The sequence below is a fragment of the Paramisgurnus dabryanus genome, chromosome 2, assembly GCF_030506205.2.
Source record: "Paramisgurnus dabryanus chromosome 2, PD_genome_1.1, whole genome shotgun sequence".
NCBI classification, from domain to species: Eukaryota; Metazoa; Chordata; class Actinopteri; order Cypriniformes; family Cobitidae; genus Paramisgurnus; species Paramisgurnus dabryanus.
In genome coordinates, this window is record NC_133338.1 from 35,948,896 (window position 1) to 35,970,605 (window position 21,710).

Genomic DNA, 21,710 nt, shown 5'->3' on the forward strand with positions numbered 1-21,710 from the left:
TGCTGAGTATTTTTGTGTTGTTGACCTGCCTACACTATGCCCATTTCATTCAAAGTTATTCAATATTTTTTCCCGTCCTGCTGTAATGTTTTTTCATCTGATCTTTTGTCCCCACCACTTTTCAACACAAACTGACGCCCCTGCAGTATACATACACTATATGTGCCGCCCATTATGGCCTGTATGTAATACACACTTCCCGTACAATTTGTGAGTACAGTAGTGTTTGCTGTAAGTTATCATATAGGTACGCTATAAGTACCTGTCATGAACACACGCTTGCCTGTAAGTACTAAATACTTTATACATTCATTTCTAAGTACAGTAGTGTTTCTTGTTAGTTACAGTAAACATCCACTACAAGTATGTTTCTGATATTACCCCATACTTATTTAGAATTACATAATAATACCAAGTATGAACAGTATAATACCATTTAATTACCATGAAGATACTCAAAGGTAAGTACCACACATTTGTCTGTAAGTACAATATATTTACCATAAATGTACAAGGTAAGTACACATACTGTAAGATAATGTGCTACCAATATGGTATACAAACAGTGAATATTAAAGGCTAATAATAACCTTGATATGCATGGTTCAATTTTATTGTCTTTAAGATCCATTTATGATAGAGACAGTACATAAATGCTAAGATGTTCTGCCTGCAAACAAAGACATTTATGAAAGAAGATACTGCAACAACATTCTCATGTGATTCATGTGGTCGTTTCTTTTTGTATTTCTGATTCACAGGATGTCTGTTCCATTTCCATTCATTTTGCCATTTCTTTGTTCATCTATTACATGGTGCATTTGTTCATAAGAAAAAAATATTAATTCAATTCAAGGAAATGCAGTGGAGTCCGAAGTACCCAGTGTAAAATGTCTTGTTAGCCAAGTAATTTAGGAAAGATTGGATGGATGTAAATTATGCCATGACTCAGATTTTAAACATTTATATCATTTGTATTCTCTGAAATCTTTCATCCATTTAGAACAGTAGAAAACAGCTATAGTCTTCTCTCAAGAGTCCATAAGTGTTGAGGAGTATATGGGCAGCTGAAGTACTGTAGAGTCGTTTTTGCTCAAGACAAAGACCAAACTTTCAGCAGATGTTTTTAAGTCTTCTGCTTTAGCAGATGGTGCCACCTTTTCATGATGACATCATTAGCAGCCATAAATAGATTTTTTTTTACTCGCTATTACCAGCAAATGAAGATGTGATAATTGGAGAAGTCAGTTTCTCTACTTCATTTGCCCCCTTACTCTCCGAACTAAAGTTAAAACCAACTCATTCATGCACTTGCTTTTGTCCATTTACTAGCCCTGAACCGGGATGTCTTTTGACTTTCTTGAGCTCTAGTTTTTCAGTCCATCTTTCTTCTTTTCATTTCTCATCGTTGTCTGGTGAAAAGGTTTCGAAAAGCATTGTTGTAGTTCTTATTGAAGGCAGTGTATATGAGAGGGTTGAAGAAGGAGTTTGAGTAGCCCAGCCAAAGGAAGACACTTTTCCATACAGGAGGGATGTCGCAAGAACACAATGGAATGATAAGCTCTGCCAGGAAAAAGGGAATCCAGCAGAGAACGAATACACCAATCAAAATGCCCACCATCAGAGCCGCTCTCCTTTCTTTCTGTTCTCGCCACGTTTCACCATCTGTTTGGAATGACACTGTGGCATGGCGAACGGTGAAGGCCATCTGCGGCTGCCGTTCGGCCTCCTTTACCTGGCAGTTCACAAACAAGATCAGGAAATTTATTGACAGTGCTAATTGGAGACACAACTATTAGGAATGACTGAAACATTTCATAGCTTGAACTTCATTACTTAATCAATTACTCGGACTGATAGCAGACAACTTGTTCTTTTTCAAACCACATCCATTTTATTCTATTAGTCATATTTCATTTGACATTGCCTGTTAGTACTGCTGCGTCTGAATACTAGTAGGCGAAAATCAGTATGCAAGGTGAGTAGTCTGTCCTCATAGCCCTACTGTTTCCGGCTAGATTTTTAAGTGTGCATCCAGGAGACACTTTACTATTCCTCATGTGAACTGAGGAGCTCCAAAATTTAAAAAAGTGAATATAATAAAAATACAGATAATCTATGCTGCCCTCCAAAGCCTAAGTGCAGTATCTACGCAAACACTGAAACTGAGAAAAATGGCTTTAAAGTTTTTACACTAGCCAGCCAAACATGTTGTAGGTAGATTAGTGGTAATGCATTCATGTAAGGCCTTGTTAGGAAGATATTTTTTATAGATAAAAACCATGACCACCGATGTGACCTTTGACTCCCAAAATGCAGATACTGCACTCTGCCTTTGAAAGACCTTACACAACTAAAACACTATTGCAAAAGCAAAGTGCAGTATCTACGAACTAAATGTGTTCATTCAACTTTTTCTCATGCTTCTTAATACATTTTGATTGTTTTTAATAACTGTAGTAGTTTTATTTATGTTTGTGAATGCTATAAATGCTCCTTTTACCACAAAGAGAGTATTTAACTCACTTTATTAATTTTTATTTATTAAAAAAATTACATTAGACGAGGTTTGCTTTAAAACAGTAGTTAAAAATTAACATAATTTAAAAATAGAAGAACATGTTTGTCCCAAAGATATTATTGTTTCAAATGTACTATAAGTGGTAACTAACAGTATGTACATTTTAGTTAATTTTCATCTCAAAGTTGCACAGTTATGTAAACTTAGATATTTTTAAGATTAGCTTAAGAAGTACTAAACTAAATGTTTTAATAGTAAGTAGCCTATAAAATTAGTTTGTGGAGAAAGAGCACTTATTATGGAAGTGTACTTTTTCACATAGTGTGCTTTCTGCTGGCCCGGCTGCGCTCGTCAGGTTGACTGGGCTCCGCTATCTTTGCCTAACAATAAAACTTTACCAGACTCTTATCAAACTTTTGAAGGAGTAACCCCTGTCAATACAATTTGATTAGCTGCCTAAAAAGTGGAGAGATGTTCGAATCAACAAACACCAATGCGCTTGAATCAGATTATATCATTATTGTCAGAGGATATTGCCTTCAATGGACGAGCACAGGTAGGTCAAAACTTGCTAGCAGCTGGCTAGTCAATGTTAACTATTTATAAAGCTGTAATTTGCCTTAGCATGAGTTATTATTTAGCTATCTTCCTTACCAGTATTTGTTTATTTCCGTTTTAACGCGAGTTCAACCATCATTTGGCCGCGGGATTGTGCAATGGTTTGTTGTTTCTGTGTGTTACGATCGGGGGAAACCGCAGTATCTGCGGTATCAAAGCCGGGGAAACAAAGCCAGAACGCAGTAACATCACTTACTGCGGTTTGCCTTGGTATTAGCATGAATTTTGTAGTTACTGCAATTTTGACACCCTCATTTCTCTGAAACGGGACAAAATTGAACCAGGAGACTTTGTCACAAGACAGAACAGATGTCATAAAGCTCATTTCAAGCCTTAACTCAATTTCGACCAAGTGTGTAGTTACTGCGCTTTGGCTTTGGACGGCAGTATGAACTGGGTATAGTTCTTTAAGTGATTTAGGTACTAAGAAATGTACACCTCCTGATTTAATTGTACTTGATAAATTATGGTCTCAGTTGATCTGATGACGTCATAGGTCAAAGGACATATGGGTCATATCCACACATACTGTACTAGAACATACTATTTTAATGATAAACCATTAGATACTTCATCTTATTCAGTATGATCTACCATAGTATGTGTCGCAGTGTGTGTTTAAGTCATCACATTTTTCAGGTGTCAGTCCACTGCATGTTGTGTACAAGTATAACATTACTATAAAGTTGTGATAACTGTTAGCAGGTTAAATATCGCTGTGGTTTGGCTAACTGTGTTCAGTAGACAGACTTGAGCATTAGTTTCACACATCTGATAAAACAATAGACATTGATAGGATCAGTGTTGCTGGAAATATGATTTTTTCTTATGAATTCGCCATTGTGGATAAAAAGTTGGCTTAAATTTCCCCAAATCATTAAGCTCAGTTTCCCCCATGGTAATAATTTTGGAAAACTGCTTTGTTTAGAAATAATTTAGATTCTCTTTTAGGTTGGCAAATACAAAAAAAACCCACCAAAAATAGAATATCGGCAACATTTTTAACGAATATTTGAATACATTTGCTCTTTCATATAGCCCATTGTCCTTTAATAAACTATTATTTGTATATTAATTATTTCATTGTTATGACATTATTGCTTTTAAATAGCTTTTTGTTTGAAAGGTCAGAGTTGGATGAGCATATCAATGTGGCATAACAAAGCCCAATCACTGTCTACAGTGCGTTTCTGACAGATAAAGGAAGCAAAAATATTTTTTGATCATGTTTTTGATCAGTTCATGTTAGTGAGATAAATAGACCTGAGTATTTCATGTGAAGAGGCATCCAGATGAAAAGTAATTTTGTGGAAAAACAAAACGTGTGTTGTATGAGACAGAAGCCAATATAATCACAAAATACGTGTCTGAAATGAAATATGTGTATGTGTCAACTGTATCAATATAAAATGAAATGATAGCTTTTTCTTTATATGCAAACTGAAATGATAAATACACTTTTATGTTTGTCTATAGATGTTTATTGTTCAACAGTTGAGCATATGTTGCATTGTTGAATTTGGCAAAATGTCTATTAAATGGCAGTCTTTCATTCATCACCACTATGTGAGGTCAATTTAGCAAATACTGATAAATGTAAGCAATAATAAATCATGAGAAAGAAAGTGGACATGTATATAAACATCTATATAAACACACATACACTCTAAAAAAATGCTGGGTTGTTTTCAACCCAGCGTTGGGTCAAAGTTTTATCCAAGCCGTTGGGTTAAATTAAAGGTGCAGTGTGTACATTTTAGCGGCATCTAGTGGTGAAGTTGCAAGTTGCAACCAGCGGCTCAGCCCACTGCCCAACCCTCGCTTTTAAAACGCATAAAGAAGCTACAATAGCCACCACCGGACAAACATTTCATTGTCGGAGACAACTTAGTAAAAAAGTTTATCCTTTAAGGGCTTCTGTAGAAACATGGTGGCACAAAATGGCGACCTCCGTGTAAGGGGACCCTCTGTGTATGTAGATAAAAATGTCTCATTCTAAGGTTATAAAAACATAACGGTTCATTATAAAAGGTCTTTATACACCACTGATAATATAGTTTTGTATATTATTTAGCATTTCTTTTAAGAGATCATCCTAAAAATTACACATTGCACCTTTAACACAGAAAATGTTTTTTACTTGACCCAACACTGGGTGGAAAATAACCCAGAATTTGAAGAGTGTAGGCTGTGCCAAAAAACCTAAGGCACTTCTTTGCTGCTCACTCAAAGACTAAATCGTAATTGTACAAGATTTTGTATTCACAAGGTGCTATGGGTTCTTCGCAGTTATGCCATAAAATAACAAATTCATAGTCTGAAGAACCTTTTGTGTAACATAAAGAGTTTGTGTATGTTAAAGGTATGGAACTGATATAACTGTAAGGACCATTTATGTTTAAATGTCACGTTCTTTCTGATCCCATTTTTAAAACCCTAGTTAGTGTGTAATGTTGCTATAATAGCATAAATAATACCTGATAAATGATAAAGTTCAAAGTTCACTGCCAGGCGATATATTTTCTTTAACAGAATTCGCCTTTCAAAGCCTACAGTGAATGGCCGGTTTGGACTACAGCCCTCGACTTCCTGCTTTTATGACATCACTAGAACAGTTTTTTTGACTAAACTCCGCCCACAGGAATATGTCAGTCGCCACCAAAGCTAACGGCAAGCTAAGCTGCTATCGAATCACAACACACTAAACAAGCTACACAATCAGAACTCAATACGTATTTCTGAAGGAGGGACTTCGGAGAACAAAGAAGACATCAGCCCGTTTTGAGGACAGTGAAAACAGCGATATACCCCGTTTTTTTACACGTGAAACATGAACATGTTATATTGCGCACCGTAAACACAATTAAAGCTTCAATAACACAGAAAGAACGGGAGCTTTAAGGGATGAATGTAATTATATAAACGCTTTAAAGATAACCAAGCAATGTCCACAATGCTTTTTAAAATTAAAAAACTCACATAAATGTTCCACTACATCAAGCAATTTTTTTCTTTCTGCCAAACCGCAAGGACAGGTTTGTTAGATATATCAGTCAAGAATACATCTGTGCTGCCTTGAAAACCCAACCAGATGAAGGCATTTAAGTAGACGGGATTAAAAGCAAACATTGGATTTGGATGTGCCTAGTGGCTTTCCAACCGCTATGTACACTGCCTGCAAAAAGCATTTTCCCCACTTATTAGCCATGTTGGCCGAGACAGGCAATTGCACCTATGTATTATTACTAAGAAAATACTAAGAAATATGGAGATCAAATATTATCTTAGACTAAACACATACCAAATCAATAACCGGATGTTGTTTGAATAAAGAAGCTGATTTGAATGACATGAGCCTTGTCTGAGGGTAAATGAATGATTCAAATGAGAAAAGAAAAAAAGAGAACCCTTTCAGAAAAAGCTCATTAAAAATCTCAAAGGGAATAGAGAGAGAAATGTATGTTTACAAATGGTTATTCGGTGTGAGAATGGAGTGATTGTAATTGTACTCTCTTCACTGGATCTCTGTGTGACTGTGTGTTAGTGCCAGGCCAGGTGTCAACTCCTGTGGGTTGAGCTATCTTCTAAAAGAAAAGCTCTGCTGGGTTTGATCTTCTCTGCACTGGTGAGGTGACTCCATCCTGCAGCACAAACACTTTTCTATTTTCTTGGTCTTTCATCCTTTTATATTTTTGTTTGCTCTGGCAGCTCACTAGCCCGATCTCAACAGCAGTGACCAGAAGCTTAAAAATAGCCCCTTCACAGACAGTACTGTATAAGGCATGTCCACATCCAGTGTCTGTTAGGACTTCATGTATTTTTATGGATTTTGTGTATATGCATATGCCTATGATGCTGCACAATCTATTTCTAGAGACTATTTCTACCAAAACTGAAAATAATAAATGTTTCCTTAGGAGGTACCTTCACACTTTGTGTTCAGTCATGGGCTGTGTTTCATCATTTTATTATGTAATAAATATATTTTATTATACAGAATGTACTATCATTTTGATTTGGAAGTCACAATAGGATATTAATGTAGAAATGTTATTATTAAATTCAAACAATAATGCAATCGTTTTATTAGTAACCTGAGACTTTTTATTTAAAATAAAGTGTATTGTAGTGACTTAAAATGATGGAGCATCACATTAAATATCAATTTTACCTCTATAACCTCAGCCATGGGTGTGATGGTGTTTGTCTTGCGTGAACCAATGCGAAACTTGGCAGCCTTGTAGATCTTCCAATAAACAAAAAGTACCACACAAAGGGGAAGGTAGAAGGCTCCAAATGTAGAGAAGACTGTGTAGGAGGGCTCCTGGCTTACTTGACAAGCCAGGCTCTCCTCTGAGTAAGTCTCACCCCAACCAAAGAGCGGAGAAAGCGAGATAACAGAAGACAGTAGCCACGTCAGGCCGATCATCACATTGGAGATCCTTTTGCGCGTCTTGAGCGTGTATTCCAGGTGACGTGTGATGGACCAGTAGCGATCCAGAGCGATGGCTGTCACGTTCCAGATGCTGGCCGTGCAACAGAGCACATCGCAGGAGATCCAGACCTGACACAGGGCCCGTCCCAGAATCCAGCGCCGACCGTAGAGCTCCCTAACCAGACTGAGGGGCATAACCAGTCCTGCGACCATCACATCCGAGATGGCCATGGAAGCAACCAGATTGTGGGGAACACGATGGAACGTGCGCACCCTCAGTATGGTCACCAGTACCAGAAGGTTCCAAACAAAGGTGGCTACTACTAGCATGGCCAGCAAAGTAAGAGTGAGAACACTGAACACAGAAAACGGTCGATATAAATTTCCAGATTCTGAGCCACCAGAGAAATTTGCTGAGAAAACTGTAACATTGGGTTGACTCATGGTGGCGTGCAACGGTATGCAAATATGGCTCTCATTAGAGGACAAGGTCAAAATAAATCACAGTCAGAATACATTTTTTGGTCAGACGTGAATGTATTGGTGATTTATGACCATTTGTTTTATTTTAATTTTGCAAGAGCTTTCTGAGTAGGATTTATAAATTTTTTGTGCCAAGCTTATGAGTTTATTGTCTGTTATCTCTCGGTTCTGTATGTTTTAAGTATCGCCTTGCCGTTTATAAGTTAAATTATTTCTGGCCATACTGATAATTGAGTTAACAGTCTTCAGCTATTTAGAAATTCATCTGAGGACACACATCTGAAGGTGTGAGAGGCCATCTTCCAACCTATAACACAAGAGAAAAAGGCATGAATTAATTTGATCACTCACATGTGTCTGAAGCTAGACCAGCTAAAAGAGACATTGTAAGCTTTGTCTCGCTTGCCACAGTTAGAGCAATTTCTTCTAAATATCCCCTCTACAAGCTCAAATTAATGTATTGTGCTGGTCTAACATAAAATGTGCTGTGTTCATTTTATAATACCTCAGCTGGAACAAATAGTAATGAAAACTGTGAGGCAGCTCCCTAGGTAAATTATTTCATCTGTTCATGCCCTTTATGGTTCGTGTTGAGATTTACTGCCTTTGTTACTCCCAACATACATTTTATGGTGCAGAAGACTTGTCCAAAATCTCTGTAAAAGGGACCTTTGTACAACTGCAACCTAGTTTGAAGCACTGAATTTTTGAACTTCAATATTCTCAGTTTAGAAAATGAGCTAAGAGGTCGTTTTTCATCATTATCCATTACTTATTCCTTATATTACACTGGCTCATTTATTATTTATTGATACGAAATTGGGTCCATGGAGTCCAAGTTTCAAATGCTCTATTGGGTTAGATGTAATTCTTTCTAAGTGCTTGTGAAACTGATTCAATTCAATTAGTCGTAGCAATTACATATAAATACCTTTAAAGACCTCAGTTGCCTGCTATCTATATTGACCTTTCTGCCATGCTAAAGATCCAAGCCCATGCATCTTTTTCTCAAAGCCACAGACACCTATGGTAAAAAGTACATTCCCAGGTGAAAAAAAAATCTATTAAAAATATACTTTAAAAAAGTGTACTAAGTATATTTTCTAGATTTTGTACTATTTTCGTCAAATCCAAGTATAGTTAAGTGTACTCAATTATGTATTAACTTCAACTTAACACCTATTTGATTACACTTCAAGTGTAAATAGTATGCTAAAATGGAACAACTTTTTTTAAACTTCAAGTGCACTAAAATACACTCCTGAAAATCAAGATTTATGAGTAATTAAGCACACTTACAGTACAATTGCATTGTATTGCAATTTTAATGGAAATACACTTAAAAAGCCATTGCAGCACAAATTATAGTTGTGTTTAAGTTAGGGCTGTCAAAAGATTAATCGTGATTAATCACATCTAAAATAAAAGTTTGTGTTTACATAACATATGTGTGTGTAGTGTGTATAATTAATATTTATATATAAAAACACACACAGTCATGTATATATTTAAGAAAAATTGGTTATATTTATATATAAAATATTTATATTTCTATATAATATAAATTATATAAATGTTTATACAGTATATAAATGCAAATATTTCTTAAATATACACATGAATGTGTGTGTATTTATATATACTTATTACACGGCTCTCTGGAATGCTTGATTCTGATTGGTCAGTTGAGACATTTGCAGGTTCGTTCTTTTCGAATAATAACCGCTCCAAAATAATAACGCATAGCCGGACTACTTTTACGAGTAAGATCGCTCCGCGCCAATAAAGATTACTGTTTGTTTGGCGCCATCTTGTGACAAACACTGGACAACCACGACAAGACACAGAGAGCTTACTGAGACTGAACTTGACAAAATAGAGCATGACAGCTACGAAGCCAACACACAAAAAAATACAGAATGGGCATTAAAACTTCTCAAAGACTGGCTAAAAGAGAAAAAAATGGAGACAGACAAGTATGAAGCAGAGGATCTTAATAAGGTATTACGATCATTTTATGCATCTGTGCAAAGTTTCGCGGAAGGATAAAAATGTTAATTTAAAACAAATATGCCAATAAAATGTTTCAAATTCATATTCATGTCCAGTTTTTTTCTTATGTGACAAGTAGCCGTGTAATAAGCGGGATAATGTAGAGTCAGCCGGTAGTTATCGGGAAATAAGCCCCTTCAGTGTGATACAAGACCCTCCGCTTCGCGTCGGGTCCTGATCACACTGTCGGGGCTTATTTCCCGATAACTACCGGCTGCCTCTACATTATCCCTTACATAATAATTATACACATTACACAGACATATGTTATGTAAACACAAACTTTTATTTTAGATGTGATTAATCACGATTAATCTTTTGACAGCCCTAGTTTAAGTACATTTTGTGCATACTGCTATCATACTTATAATTAGTATAAACTATGTTAATTTAGTATGCCTCTGTAATATTTCAAGTGCTCTACAAATGCACTTCCTAACTATTTTTAGTGCTTTTAAAGTGTCCCACTATGACAATAATAATGTTTTTAAAGTGAATTTCAATTATAACCTAAACATCATAGACACGTACTTTCAGTGCAATATTATTATAGTGTATTTTTTATATTTTAAGTATATTTAATTTGTACTTTTATCCCCATTTTGTTATACTTAAGCATGAATATTGCTGTTACACTACAAGTGTATAATATAACAATTCAGTTCAAATGCACACAAACAGATTACAAACTGCATTTCAAAAAAGGATCTTTATTAATGACACAAAAGTAACACACAAAACAGATATTGGCAAAATGGGGAACCTTAAACAGTCGACTTTCTTTGAAATGCCGGGAAGAGAACAATTGCGAACAACTTGTACTATATGGACATCTAGCTCTGATTTGAACTACTGGAGGCCTTGTAACTGGCATTGTTGCACTTCCTCCGTAGAAGGTCCCGGATCTCTGCCACCTCGATGTTGGGGAATCACTCCCTCACTGCATCTGTAAAACAGGAAAGAGACATTTCAATTTCAATTTTATTTATATAGCGCTTTTCACAATTTGTAGTTGTTTCAAAGCAGCTTTACATTAAAAGAAGCAGGGGAAACAGAAAAATCGACAGACAATATAAGTAGCAAAATACAGCGGCTATGAATAAACTTTACAAGTGAGCAAATTAATAATGTCTCGTATACAAGAGGGTGCTAAGTTAAGCCAATGTTGCTTGACTCCCCGGGGTTAAAAAACCCTAGGAGAAAAACCTCAGGGAGGAACAAAAAGTCCTAGGAGGAAAAGATATACACATATATATATATATATATATATATGGGATGTAAACGGATAAGGAGATTTAACGGGTTCCGTCTAGGGCTGCACGATAAATCGCATGTGTTTGTCAGGCGCATCTCCTCAGTAATGCCGGTTCCTTGATTAGTATTAAATCGCCATCAGCTGTTTTCAGATGGAGCAGCTTTAACTACAGAGCCGTAGTTCCCTGACAAGCTGGGCCATATCGCATACATATCGCAGCCGATACGTCCGCGATAATTAATGCGAAATTGCCCCGATTGTCAGTGAACTACGGCTCTGTGTAGTTAAAGCTGCTACATCTGAAAACAGCTGATGGCGATTTAATACTAATCAAGGAACCGGCATTACTGAGGAGATGCGCCTGACAAACACATGCGACTTATCGTGCAGCCCTAGTTCCGTCGGTGGTCAGGCATCGGCTGGGCATCACGTTGAAGGGCAGCCAGTAGATCAGTGGTGTGTTGACCTCCACGGCAGCCAGAACTGGTCTGTTTGTCTCAATGTCCTCGGGTTTGAGGACGAGACAGGGAGAGAGAAACAAAATCCTATTAGCGTAGGGGCCATTCACATGTAATGCAGTGTCACACAGTGTTGTGTTTTAATATCTGCTCGGTTCCAGACAGGCTAGCTATTGCGGCATTAGTAAATTACCCAGACAAGTTATGTGAATGCTTTGTTCCGTACAAGCTAACTTTTGCGAGATAAGTATAATTTACTAGACAAATTATGTGAATGCTTTGTTAAAGAAAAAAAGTCTTAAAGAATAATTCCGGTATTAAACACTTTGAGTCTCATTTCTGGTTTGTTTTGGATGAACTACAGGGATGGTCACTGAAATTTTGACAATGGGTCGTGTCTTGACTTTTTAACTTGTTTAGAAGCGTCTCTTGACTGCTTCAGAATGGAAGTCAAGGGCCATGCACAAACATGTCATTAAAACAACACTTAACGTTCATTTTCAAAACTGTGCTACTCACAGAGTGGTTTGTGGTGTTCGTTGATGATTAAAAACAAATATATCAGAGCAATGTATGATTTCAATCCGTGTTATTTGCTATAGTGGATCTATTTTTTCAGACACCTCACAACCACGTATATACTTCCGCTCTATATTTGAGTCTGAAGCGTTAGCACACTCTTGACCACTTGATGGCGACAACCACTTTGCCTAACAAGGATGCTGAACGGAACTTGGTGTCTAGCGTATAGACAGTCACAATCGAGCTCAAATTCAAACCTAAGGCTGGTCACTGAGCCATCAAATATGGGAAAAATTTGTGCCCTACTCCGAGGGCACAGTTGCTCTGCTCATGCTAGCCTTTTGAGAGAAACCGAGCGAAAAAACTACAACCAGATGTAAACAGACCCTTTTCCATTTCCGGCGGCAGAGTGATATATCAGCGAGCAATGAGTCTTCCAAGAGAAGTCAATGGAATTTTACAAAATGCCAAATAAAACACCACAGAAACTGTATTTCGCTACACTACTTGTTTTTAATCATCAACGAACACCAAGAACCACTCGGTGAGTAGCACCCCTTACGAAAATTAACCATGGTTTTACTACAGTTAAGACCAAAAAAACCATGGTTACTGTAGTAAAACCATAGCTACCACAAAATAACAATGGTTTTGACAACCATGGTTTTCAAAAACCATAGTTAAACCATGGTTAGTGTAGTAAAACCATGGTTTTGCTCATAGTAATCAATTGACCAAAAAAACATGGTTACTACACTTTTACCACAATAAAACCATGGTTAATATTCGTAAGGGACAGTTTTGAAAATGAAGGTTAAGTGTTGTTTTAATGACATGTTTGTGCATGACCCTTGACTTCCACTCTGAAGCAGTGAAGAGACGCTTCTAAACGAGTAAAAAAAGACACGACCCATTGTCAAAATTACAGTGTCCATCACTGTAATTCATCCAAAACAAACCAGAAATAAGACTCAAAGTGTTAAATACCAGAATTATCCTTTAATGGAGCATTTCACCTGTAGAAACATTAATCTTTATTGAAAGTGTCTCATATTTGTAGTGGAAATGTAACATACATTTCGAATTTGGTGCCTATTTGACTAAAAAAGGGGTGTTTGTAGTCTCACCACCTCAACAAAGATATTGGACTTCCTTCTTTCAATGATGCAAAATTATAATTTTTTACATCATTGAAAGAAGGAAGTGCAACACTGAAATCTGTATTTCTCCTGTCTCAGGAAATGATGCATGACCATTCAAAAACATGACTGGGGTTCTAAAGATACAAAGCTTAATACAAATGGGTGAAGTGTCCCTTTAGATTTAAAGTGATTGACTGTGTCTGATTCACAGATACCAGTTGGCAAATCATTTCAGAGCTTAGACACTTTTGATATTCTAGGGAAAATTAAGAGACCAGAATTTTGCGACCGCAGTGTACGTGTTGGATTGTATTCTGATATTAATTCTCTAAGATACGAAGGTGCTGGGCCTTTTAAGGTTTTATTGGTGATTAATAGTATTTTTAATTGTATGCGATATTTGACTGGTAGCCAGCATGACATGGGCATGAATTAAAACAATATTAAATTAAAAGATTAAACTTAACTTACATCATTTTTACACAGAAACCTCTTCAGCGTCAGCAAGGTCGACCACATGGTACATGACCTCTGTAAACACAAACATGGATAGACATCATATTAAAAAAGAAGACAATCATACAACTTTAAAATATATTTTGACTCCAAGCTTCTTTACAACAACATCTAACGTTAGTTTATCTTAAACTTAAAGTGAAGCTGGCTTGGTTACTAAACAGAATAAAGCTATTAAAACAGGCTTGCAAAATAAGCAGCATCTATCAGAACTTACCTACAGCAATGAGCTTTTAAACAACAGAAATCGTCTAAGGTTATCGTTTAAAATAGCAGAAAGAGCCATTTGCTACAGTTAGCTGAACATCTCCAACACAAGTAATCTTGCCGTTTTATTTTTAAAGTTTTAAACATCGAATTGATTCGTTTATCAGGCATTTTGCATGTTACTTTGCTCACTGAAAAACCGCATGTTCAAGTTCCTAACGTTACTGTGTACAGTGTATAACTTACTCTTAATGTTTCCTGTGTGTGCTTTAAATTAAAACACTTCTCGCATAAAGACAAAAATAATCACAGTGAAGAACAAAATAGGAACAAATATGGAACAGATCTGCGCGATGTAAAGGAATGAAAGTCAAACTTACCTCAGCCGTACTGTTTAGCATGAAAACGAGTCAGTAGCGGTTTGAAAAATGCCGTTGATCCTGATTGGTGGGAATGAATGGGTGGGTGCAGGTGCATTCTGGGAATTTGAGTCTTTTGCCCTGGCGTTGGTACTGCTTTAGCATGCTGCTGTAGATGTATTTTGACTACAATTTCCAAGTTGCATTGGATGTTTTTTTTTTTTTCATTATTTTGGATCCTCTGCTGGCACTTTATGTACTTTTTATAATCTGCGTTTTCACACTGATTTGTTCTTTATACTTTATCAATAATAAAAATATTAAATATTTTTATAAAATGTATAACGTTTACAAAACATGTTTAGTTGACAAACATGTTGACAGTTATTTTGAGTGATGCTCAGATTTTCTTAAATAAAAAAAACCTTTATCAATTAAATTACATTAGCATAATAATACATGTATTTAGTAAACACACTTGTAGATATATAATGTTTTTATGTTATGTGCTGCCTTGAACCCCCCACCCAGCTTTGAAAACAGAGACAGCAACTCTGTCATTAACCCTTCACACCTCACAACCAGCACTCCTTACAACCAGCTGTGAGGATTCCTAGAAACTTCCACCAGTATACATCCATATACACAAGGTTTCTGGATGTTTCACGAGTTTACTTCTGAGTATTACGTTTCCAAGCACTCTGCCTCATTTATCTGGCAAACCTAAAGTTTAGCAGGGATTTCCCATCCGTATTTGTCTGGATACAGCTCTTTTCATGCAGTGTATAGCCTACATTTTATTATTCTAACGTATTTTATGAAAGTACTCTGATATGCAACTAAAAATACACTTATTTTATAGTGTACTGTATAAAGTGTACAGAAGTCACACTTCTAATGAAGTGAGATCCTAGTATGCTAAAAAAGTAAATTAACAATTAATTTCCAAAAAATATACTTCCCATAAGTATATTGAATTGTCACTCTAAGTATGTCAAATTTAATACACTTAAAAAAAATAAACTTCTATACAATTTAAAATACATTGACAACAAAGTACACTTTCAAAAAGTACATTTAAAAAATATTTTAATTACTGGTAAATTAGTATACTTATTTTTTGGACTCTTAAGTTGAACTTAATTACATCTTTTTTTAAGTATACTTTCAAAAAGTACATTTAAAAGATAATTGAATTACTGGTAAATTCATTATACTTATTTTTTGGACTCTTAAGTTGAACTTAATTACATATTTTTTGAAGTATACTTTCAAAAAGTACATTTAAAAGATAATTGAATTACTGGTAAATTAGTATACTTATTTTTTGGACTCTTAAGTTGAACTTAATTACATATTTTTTGAAGTATACTTTCAAAAAGTACATTTAAAAGATAATTGAATTACTGGTAAATTAGTATACTTATTTTTTGGACTGTTAAGTTGAACTTAATTATATCTTTTTGGAAGTATACTTTTAAAAAGTACATATTAAATACTCTTTAAATTAAGTACAACAAGTAGAAGCATACTTGTTTTATACTTCATGTACTTCAATCATATTTCTAATACACTAAAGTATACTACTTTTTTACCTGGGTTTATTGGAAGCTGTCAAGGCAAAGTTATCTCACGAGAATTCATACATATTTTACGAGTTGGCTAATAGACCTTTTGCGAGTAGACGTCACAGTTATGTCACTGCAAGCTGTGCACGCAATGTGGTGGCAGAAAAACAGTGGAAATGAATTACACACAAGTGAAACGAGCAAGATAACTCACTAGAAAATGTCTTGTTAAGCTTTTGAGTGTAAAAAAATAAGTGCCAAAAAAAGACGGCCTTCATTTTTATAGAATACAATCGTCGAAGACACCATTTAATAAGATAATCGTGAGTGTTTATTTTTGCAATAAGCCCTTTAACGGACAGACTGGAGTAATGAAATCATCTGAAAATCTTTTAATATTTAGAATAGAAAATAAATAGAGAAGATGTCCGGTGTTCTGTTTAAGTCTGTTCCCTCTATGTGTTTCTTATAGCGTTTTCATCACGTTATGTTTATAATTTATTTAGAAAGATTAAAGATTTGAATGGGTTATACTGAAAAAGCAATATAATCACCATTTATTAAATATTTCATAATTTTTCAGTTTTCTATTATATCTTAGCTTATGTCTTCTTCCTGTTTGTTTTATTATGTTTACATACTTAATAAATATATGAATATAACACACATATGATGTAAAGTGTTATTAATATATAAATAGGCCTATGCATATTAATTTGTATGTAAACATAATAGTTTTATAATAGTGTTAGAGCAAATAAATATATATGGAAGAAATAATAGAAAACAGGAAAATTACGAAATATTTAATAAATGGTATTATATAGAATACATGATAGTATTGCTTTTATATGTACTTATATAAATATTGATATAAAAATATATATTTTTTTATTTACCAATAAAGAACAATACATATACATTACATACATGCATATATCAGTAGCAACATCATTTAAACTTTTCATTTATCTAAAAAATAAATGTAACGTGATATATACGCTATAAGAAACATTACACTAAAGGTAAACATAAGGGAAACAGAGCTCGACAGAACACCTGATCCATAAAAATCCCAGTTTAGCGCTAAAACACTTCACACCGCTACTGCAGAGGTGCCACTTTCTGCCACCAGTCGAGCTCTGCCCACAAAAAACGTCATCTCTGTTTGCAAACACGCAAATGGTCTATTCGTATTAATTCATACGACCACATTCATAAGTTTTTGTACGATTTGCCTTCACCCCTGTGACATTGGGGTTAGGTGCAGGGTTAGGGGTTTGGTTTCGTTGTTGTTGTTTTTTTTTTCATGAGAATTGTACGTTTTTGCACGAATAACTCGGTATGAATTCATACGAATTAGCCAACTCATAAAATATGTATGAATTCTTGTGAGATCAGGCTGGTCAAGGAGGCAGACATTAGCCCCCCAATCTAAAAAATTCACTTTTAAATGTGTTTCTATCAGAAAATGTGTCGCCAGTGTGTGTGCAGAAACATCCTGTTATTATACAAATCCATCAATTTTTCTTTGTGTTACAGTCACAAAACAGGCTGTTGGGGATCCCCTGTCAATGTGATGTCACATTGATTACGTCCCACCCATGACCGCTCACAGACTCCACCTTACAAGCGCATAGTTCAACCTCCTGCCAGAGACACATGTTTTAATGTAGTCCAAAGCACACGTGTAAGCGCTCTCCCCCCTACTTTGCATCAGGGAGGGAAACAGAAGCTTTCTTTGCTTTTAAAGAAACACACACAAAACAGCACGTTTTTCATTGTAGACACAAAAGGCCATGTTCAACATCGTGGAAGATCTCTGGAGTATTCTGAGCTGAAACTTTATAGACACATTCTGCGGATATCCCAGACTTGTTTTATATTGCTGAAAACACCTACGTTAGGGGCCCTTTAATAAAAAGCCAAAACACTTTGATTTTCATCAGTTCCTGATTTATGTGTATAAAATCGAATCCATGTTGGCCTTCAAAACCTGAATTAGAGTATAAAGGCCAAGCATGCTTGTCAGGAGCTCAGTGGAGGAATCATAAAGACATCAAATACCTGTCAAAAACACCACAGCCCCGGGAACATTACGAGCTGTCATGTCAGTGATGACAACAATGATATTGAGTTTGCCCTGCTACGGTATATGTTTTCTCCTCTGGCTACAATGAATTGAAGTGACACAATGAATTCACACTTATTCTTTTCATTGAAAAGAAACACAATAAAAAATAGTATTGGTTGACAACAGTGACAAAAGGCCACTGAGGTGTCAACAGGCATTTCTTGTTGATTAACACACCTCTGGTTGCCCATAGTGCATCTCATTACCCAGCATGCTCATCAGCGAGTCTGGAGTCTGTCCTGTCAGAGGGAACAGAGAGGAAACACGCGATGTCCACACTTGATAGGCTCATTATCTCACACAAGCACAGAGGAACACTGATTACACATTCCCTCTCAATGTGCCTTAGCTCTGTTTTTGCTGGTAAGTCATACATTCACACTGCCATGGCTAAGGAGAAAATCTAAGATCAACATCAAAAACTTTGTGGTGTTATTTTGGATAGCATTCATCCTTTTTACCTCTCATTTCCCACACTTTCATCTTTCTTTACTTTCTGCACCTCATCTTTAAATCTTTCCCTTCCGTGATCTCTCTCATTTCTTTTATTAGCCTGTGCCTAGAGGCATGAAATTGAACACACGTCCACCTAAACGCATACTCGAGTGCAAGATAAGACTGTCTTTGTAGTGTACAATGATCATCCCTGACAGTTACCCCTCCGCACATTAACCATTAATTCTGTCACTCACTTTGAGACACCTTAGACACCTGTCAATTAATGCCAAGAGTGAGATAAAATAATTGACTCCTGCTGAAATTATATGAGCTCTAGATCATTAAAAGCATTGCGTTGCTCTTGTTGGTCTGTTTGCAAAAAGAAAAATAGATAGAAATAGATCAGTGCCATACCAGTACTCTGTATTTTATATTCTGTGACCTCTTAATAAAAAATATCCTATTACTCTACCTCGATACTTAATAATGTCCTTGGGGTAATAAACTTAAGCAATTCATTTACCTGCATCAAATTTAAAGGGGCTTTGCTGTTTTTAACCTTATTTCACAACAACCTAGCTTGTCAACCTGATTAGAAAAAATGAGGAGCAGGTATCCAGCGTGGATGCATCAATCTAACACAAGGATTACAGCTTCATTGCAAGTACAGGTGACACAAGGAATCAGATCACAACCCTGCCCTATCATTATAAAGCCCTTGAGCACAGCATACAGTATAACCACAGGTTGTTGTAATGCGGTTATCTATGCAATCAGTGCAGTGTTTGCTACTTTGAATAAAAAGGGGTTCAGCAATTTCACTAATAAGAAACACAATGAGAAAAGTCTACATTTGTATTTCTTACCTTAACAAGCTTTTTCTAAGATATCTCAACTTGGCACACATTCATTGGTGTAAACCCGTGTAGTCAGGTTGATGCAGACTATTAAATATTGACTTGAGGGGGAAAAAATTAATTTACATATTGCCACAGGAATTACATTTTTAGATTATTTCACTATTTTTAACAGCCAGAATTTAATTATGTATGTTAGACTGAATAGTATTCTCTCGCACTGCAGGATTGGTAGCCTGACCAACAACTGTCAATCATGGCATCACTATAATATAGCCCTTACATTTATGCAAATGCAACATAAAACATTGCATATAAAAGGCATGTGCTATATAAATTTACGAATGCACTCCAAAGTGATGACAATTCAAAAACTTTGGAAATATTGAGACTTGGGACACTGTTTTTATGATGTCATAAGATTAGCTGAAAATATAGTTTATGGCTGAAATCTACCAGACATTACATTGCATCACATAAACTTAATTTCATCTGATTATATAGGCTATATATGTTCTGTCATAGTAATGGGAAATGATTTAAAAATATATTTATAAGCTACTTTGTACAAAAGAGAAACTGCCAACAAGAAAAAAATAGTGTAGTATACTTTAGTATTTACTATGAAACACTGTAGTAAATTGTAAATGTATAATTCTGTAGTGTTCACTCATGTAAATTGGTAAACTGTAGCCTATAGGCTATATGTTATGGTTGAAAAGCACAGTAGCAGCCTAAGTATTTATTCAGTTTTCTAAAGTAAATATTGAAGTATACTGAGCTACTATCTACAGCATTTTTCAATGAAACCGAGAGAGTGCGTGCAGCTGTCAGTCATGAGCGCCTCGCGGGTAATGAAACCGCGATTGGTTCTCTGAAAATGCGCGCACCAGCGATTCAATGTAAAACCTCCGGATCCAGTTCAGCGCACGGCACTGAAACATCTGACTATAACAGCACCAACCAGAAGTTGTTTGATTTCGATGATGAACAATTTCCATAGATCAAACAATGATGCAAACAAAAAAAAAAAATCGTCTGGTCCCCTCTGGTTTACGGCAGGCTATTAGATTCATTCCGCTTTAATGCTGTTTAAATGACGTACGGGGGGACACAACCAGATTGCTTTGGATTAGAGTACAGTATGTTCTGTATGTTTTACAACTGTCTGCATCAATGTCTCAGATTAGCACTTTTTAATCGTGACATTTAAATCTCACAGGAGGCTGATTGGTGTTGCATACAGATACTACTTAAATATTTGTCGTACAAGAAAGATATACAACTATATGAATAACATTATGAACAAGACAACCCTGATAACTTCCTTCGATATACGTGTAAATGCATGATTAAGTCCGCATGTATTTCTTTAAATGCAGTACAACACATTTAACATACAGCATAGCAATGTTTACAGTTTACATACAGCAAACGTATAAGAGAAGCTTTTCTCACTTACCATTGGTTATAACATCTATACGAGGATGCCGCAAATATGCTATGTAGATTGCTTTTTGTTGTCCTGTGTTGGTTGCTTTGCGCACCTGAAAGCATCTTCATCTAAACACACACTATACTAGTGTCGACGCTTTAACACCGCATGTGGATTGAACCAATGTGTGCCATAGGGGTGCTATGTGATTGAGAGATTCTTGCGATAAAAAAATCTCATATTAAAGTACCGTTGAAGCTGCTGTCAATGAGATATTCAAGAACATGTGAGAAAGAGTGCACAGTTGTTCAGAAGTTAATTGTCTCAAGTATGCTGTCAGACCAAGAGCGTGATAACCAAGAGCAAAACTTTTCACCTGTGTTTGTGCTTCTTGTACCCACACCAGTGAAAAGGTTTGATTCAATGATATCTGTTTGAACACGAAGACATCGAGACATTGAGAACAGGTTCACGCTCTGTTACACATTGTGTGCTCTATATCAATATTTAACTAGTTTTATCCGAAAGCAATCTGAGCAGCAGTTGCTTTTTTAACTAGATTTTGTACAAGTTTTCCCAGTGCGCGCGCATTCCTCAGGGAACTGCGCGAGGAAATGATTAGTGGCCACGCGCCTTAATTAAATAGCACAATAAGTCTTGTCGACATTCACAGTCAGAGGTTCGTATGAGTTTTACTCTTTAAATAGTTT

The 21,710-nt window shown here is 35.9% G+C and overlaps 1 protein-coding gene and 1 long non-coding RNA gene across 2 annotated transcripts; both read right to left on the minus strand.

Moving 5' to 3' along the window:
• Nucleotides 1-245: 245 nt before the first annotated feature.
• htr5ab (5-hydroxytryptamine (serotonin) receptor 5A, genome duplicate b) lies at nt 246-21,163 on the minus strand. The gene is made up of 3 exons (XM_065289374.1): nt 21,028-21,163; nt 7,311-8,364; nt 246-1,735 (listed from the first exon to the last, which is right to left on the minus strand). The coding sequence occupies exons 2-3, from the start codon at nt 8,016-8,018 to the stop codon at nt 1,403-1,405; spliced, it is 1,041 nt and encodes a 346-aa protein (XP_065145446.1). The 5' UTR covers nt 8,019-8,364; nt 21,028-21,163; the 3' UTR covers nt 246-1,402.
• LOC135778942 (uncharacterized) lies at nt 10,800-13,120 on the minus strand. The gene is made up of 2 exons (XR_012335478.1): nt 11,713-13,120; nt 10,800-11,055 (listed from the first exon to the last, which is right to left on the minus strand). It is a non-coding gene; the product is annotated as an uncharacterized lncRNA (long non-coding RNA).
• Nucleotides 21,164-21,710: the final 547 nt, after the last annotated feature.

What these genes read in the sequence shown, in the direction of transcription:
- htr5ab (XM_065289374.1), bottom strand. Translation starts at nt 8,018, where the DNA reads ATGAGTCAACCCAATGTTACAGTTTTCTCAGCAAATTTCTCTGGTGGC. An exon ending in CCATGGCTGAGGTTATAGAG is followed by an intron (nt 1,736 to 7,310) that starts GTAAAATTGATA and finishes GTGAACTGCCAG; the next exon opens with GTAAAGGAGGCCGAACGGCA.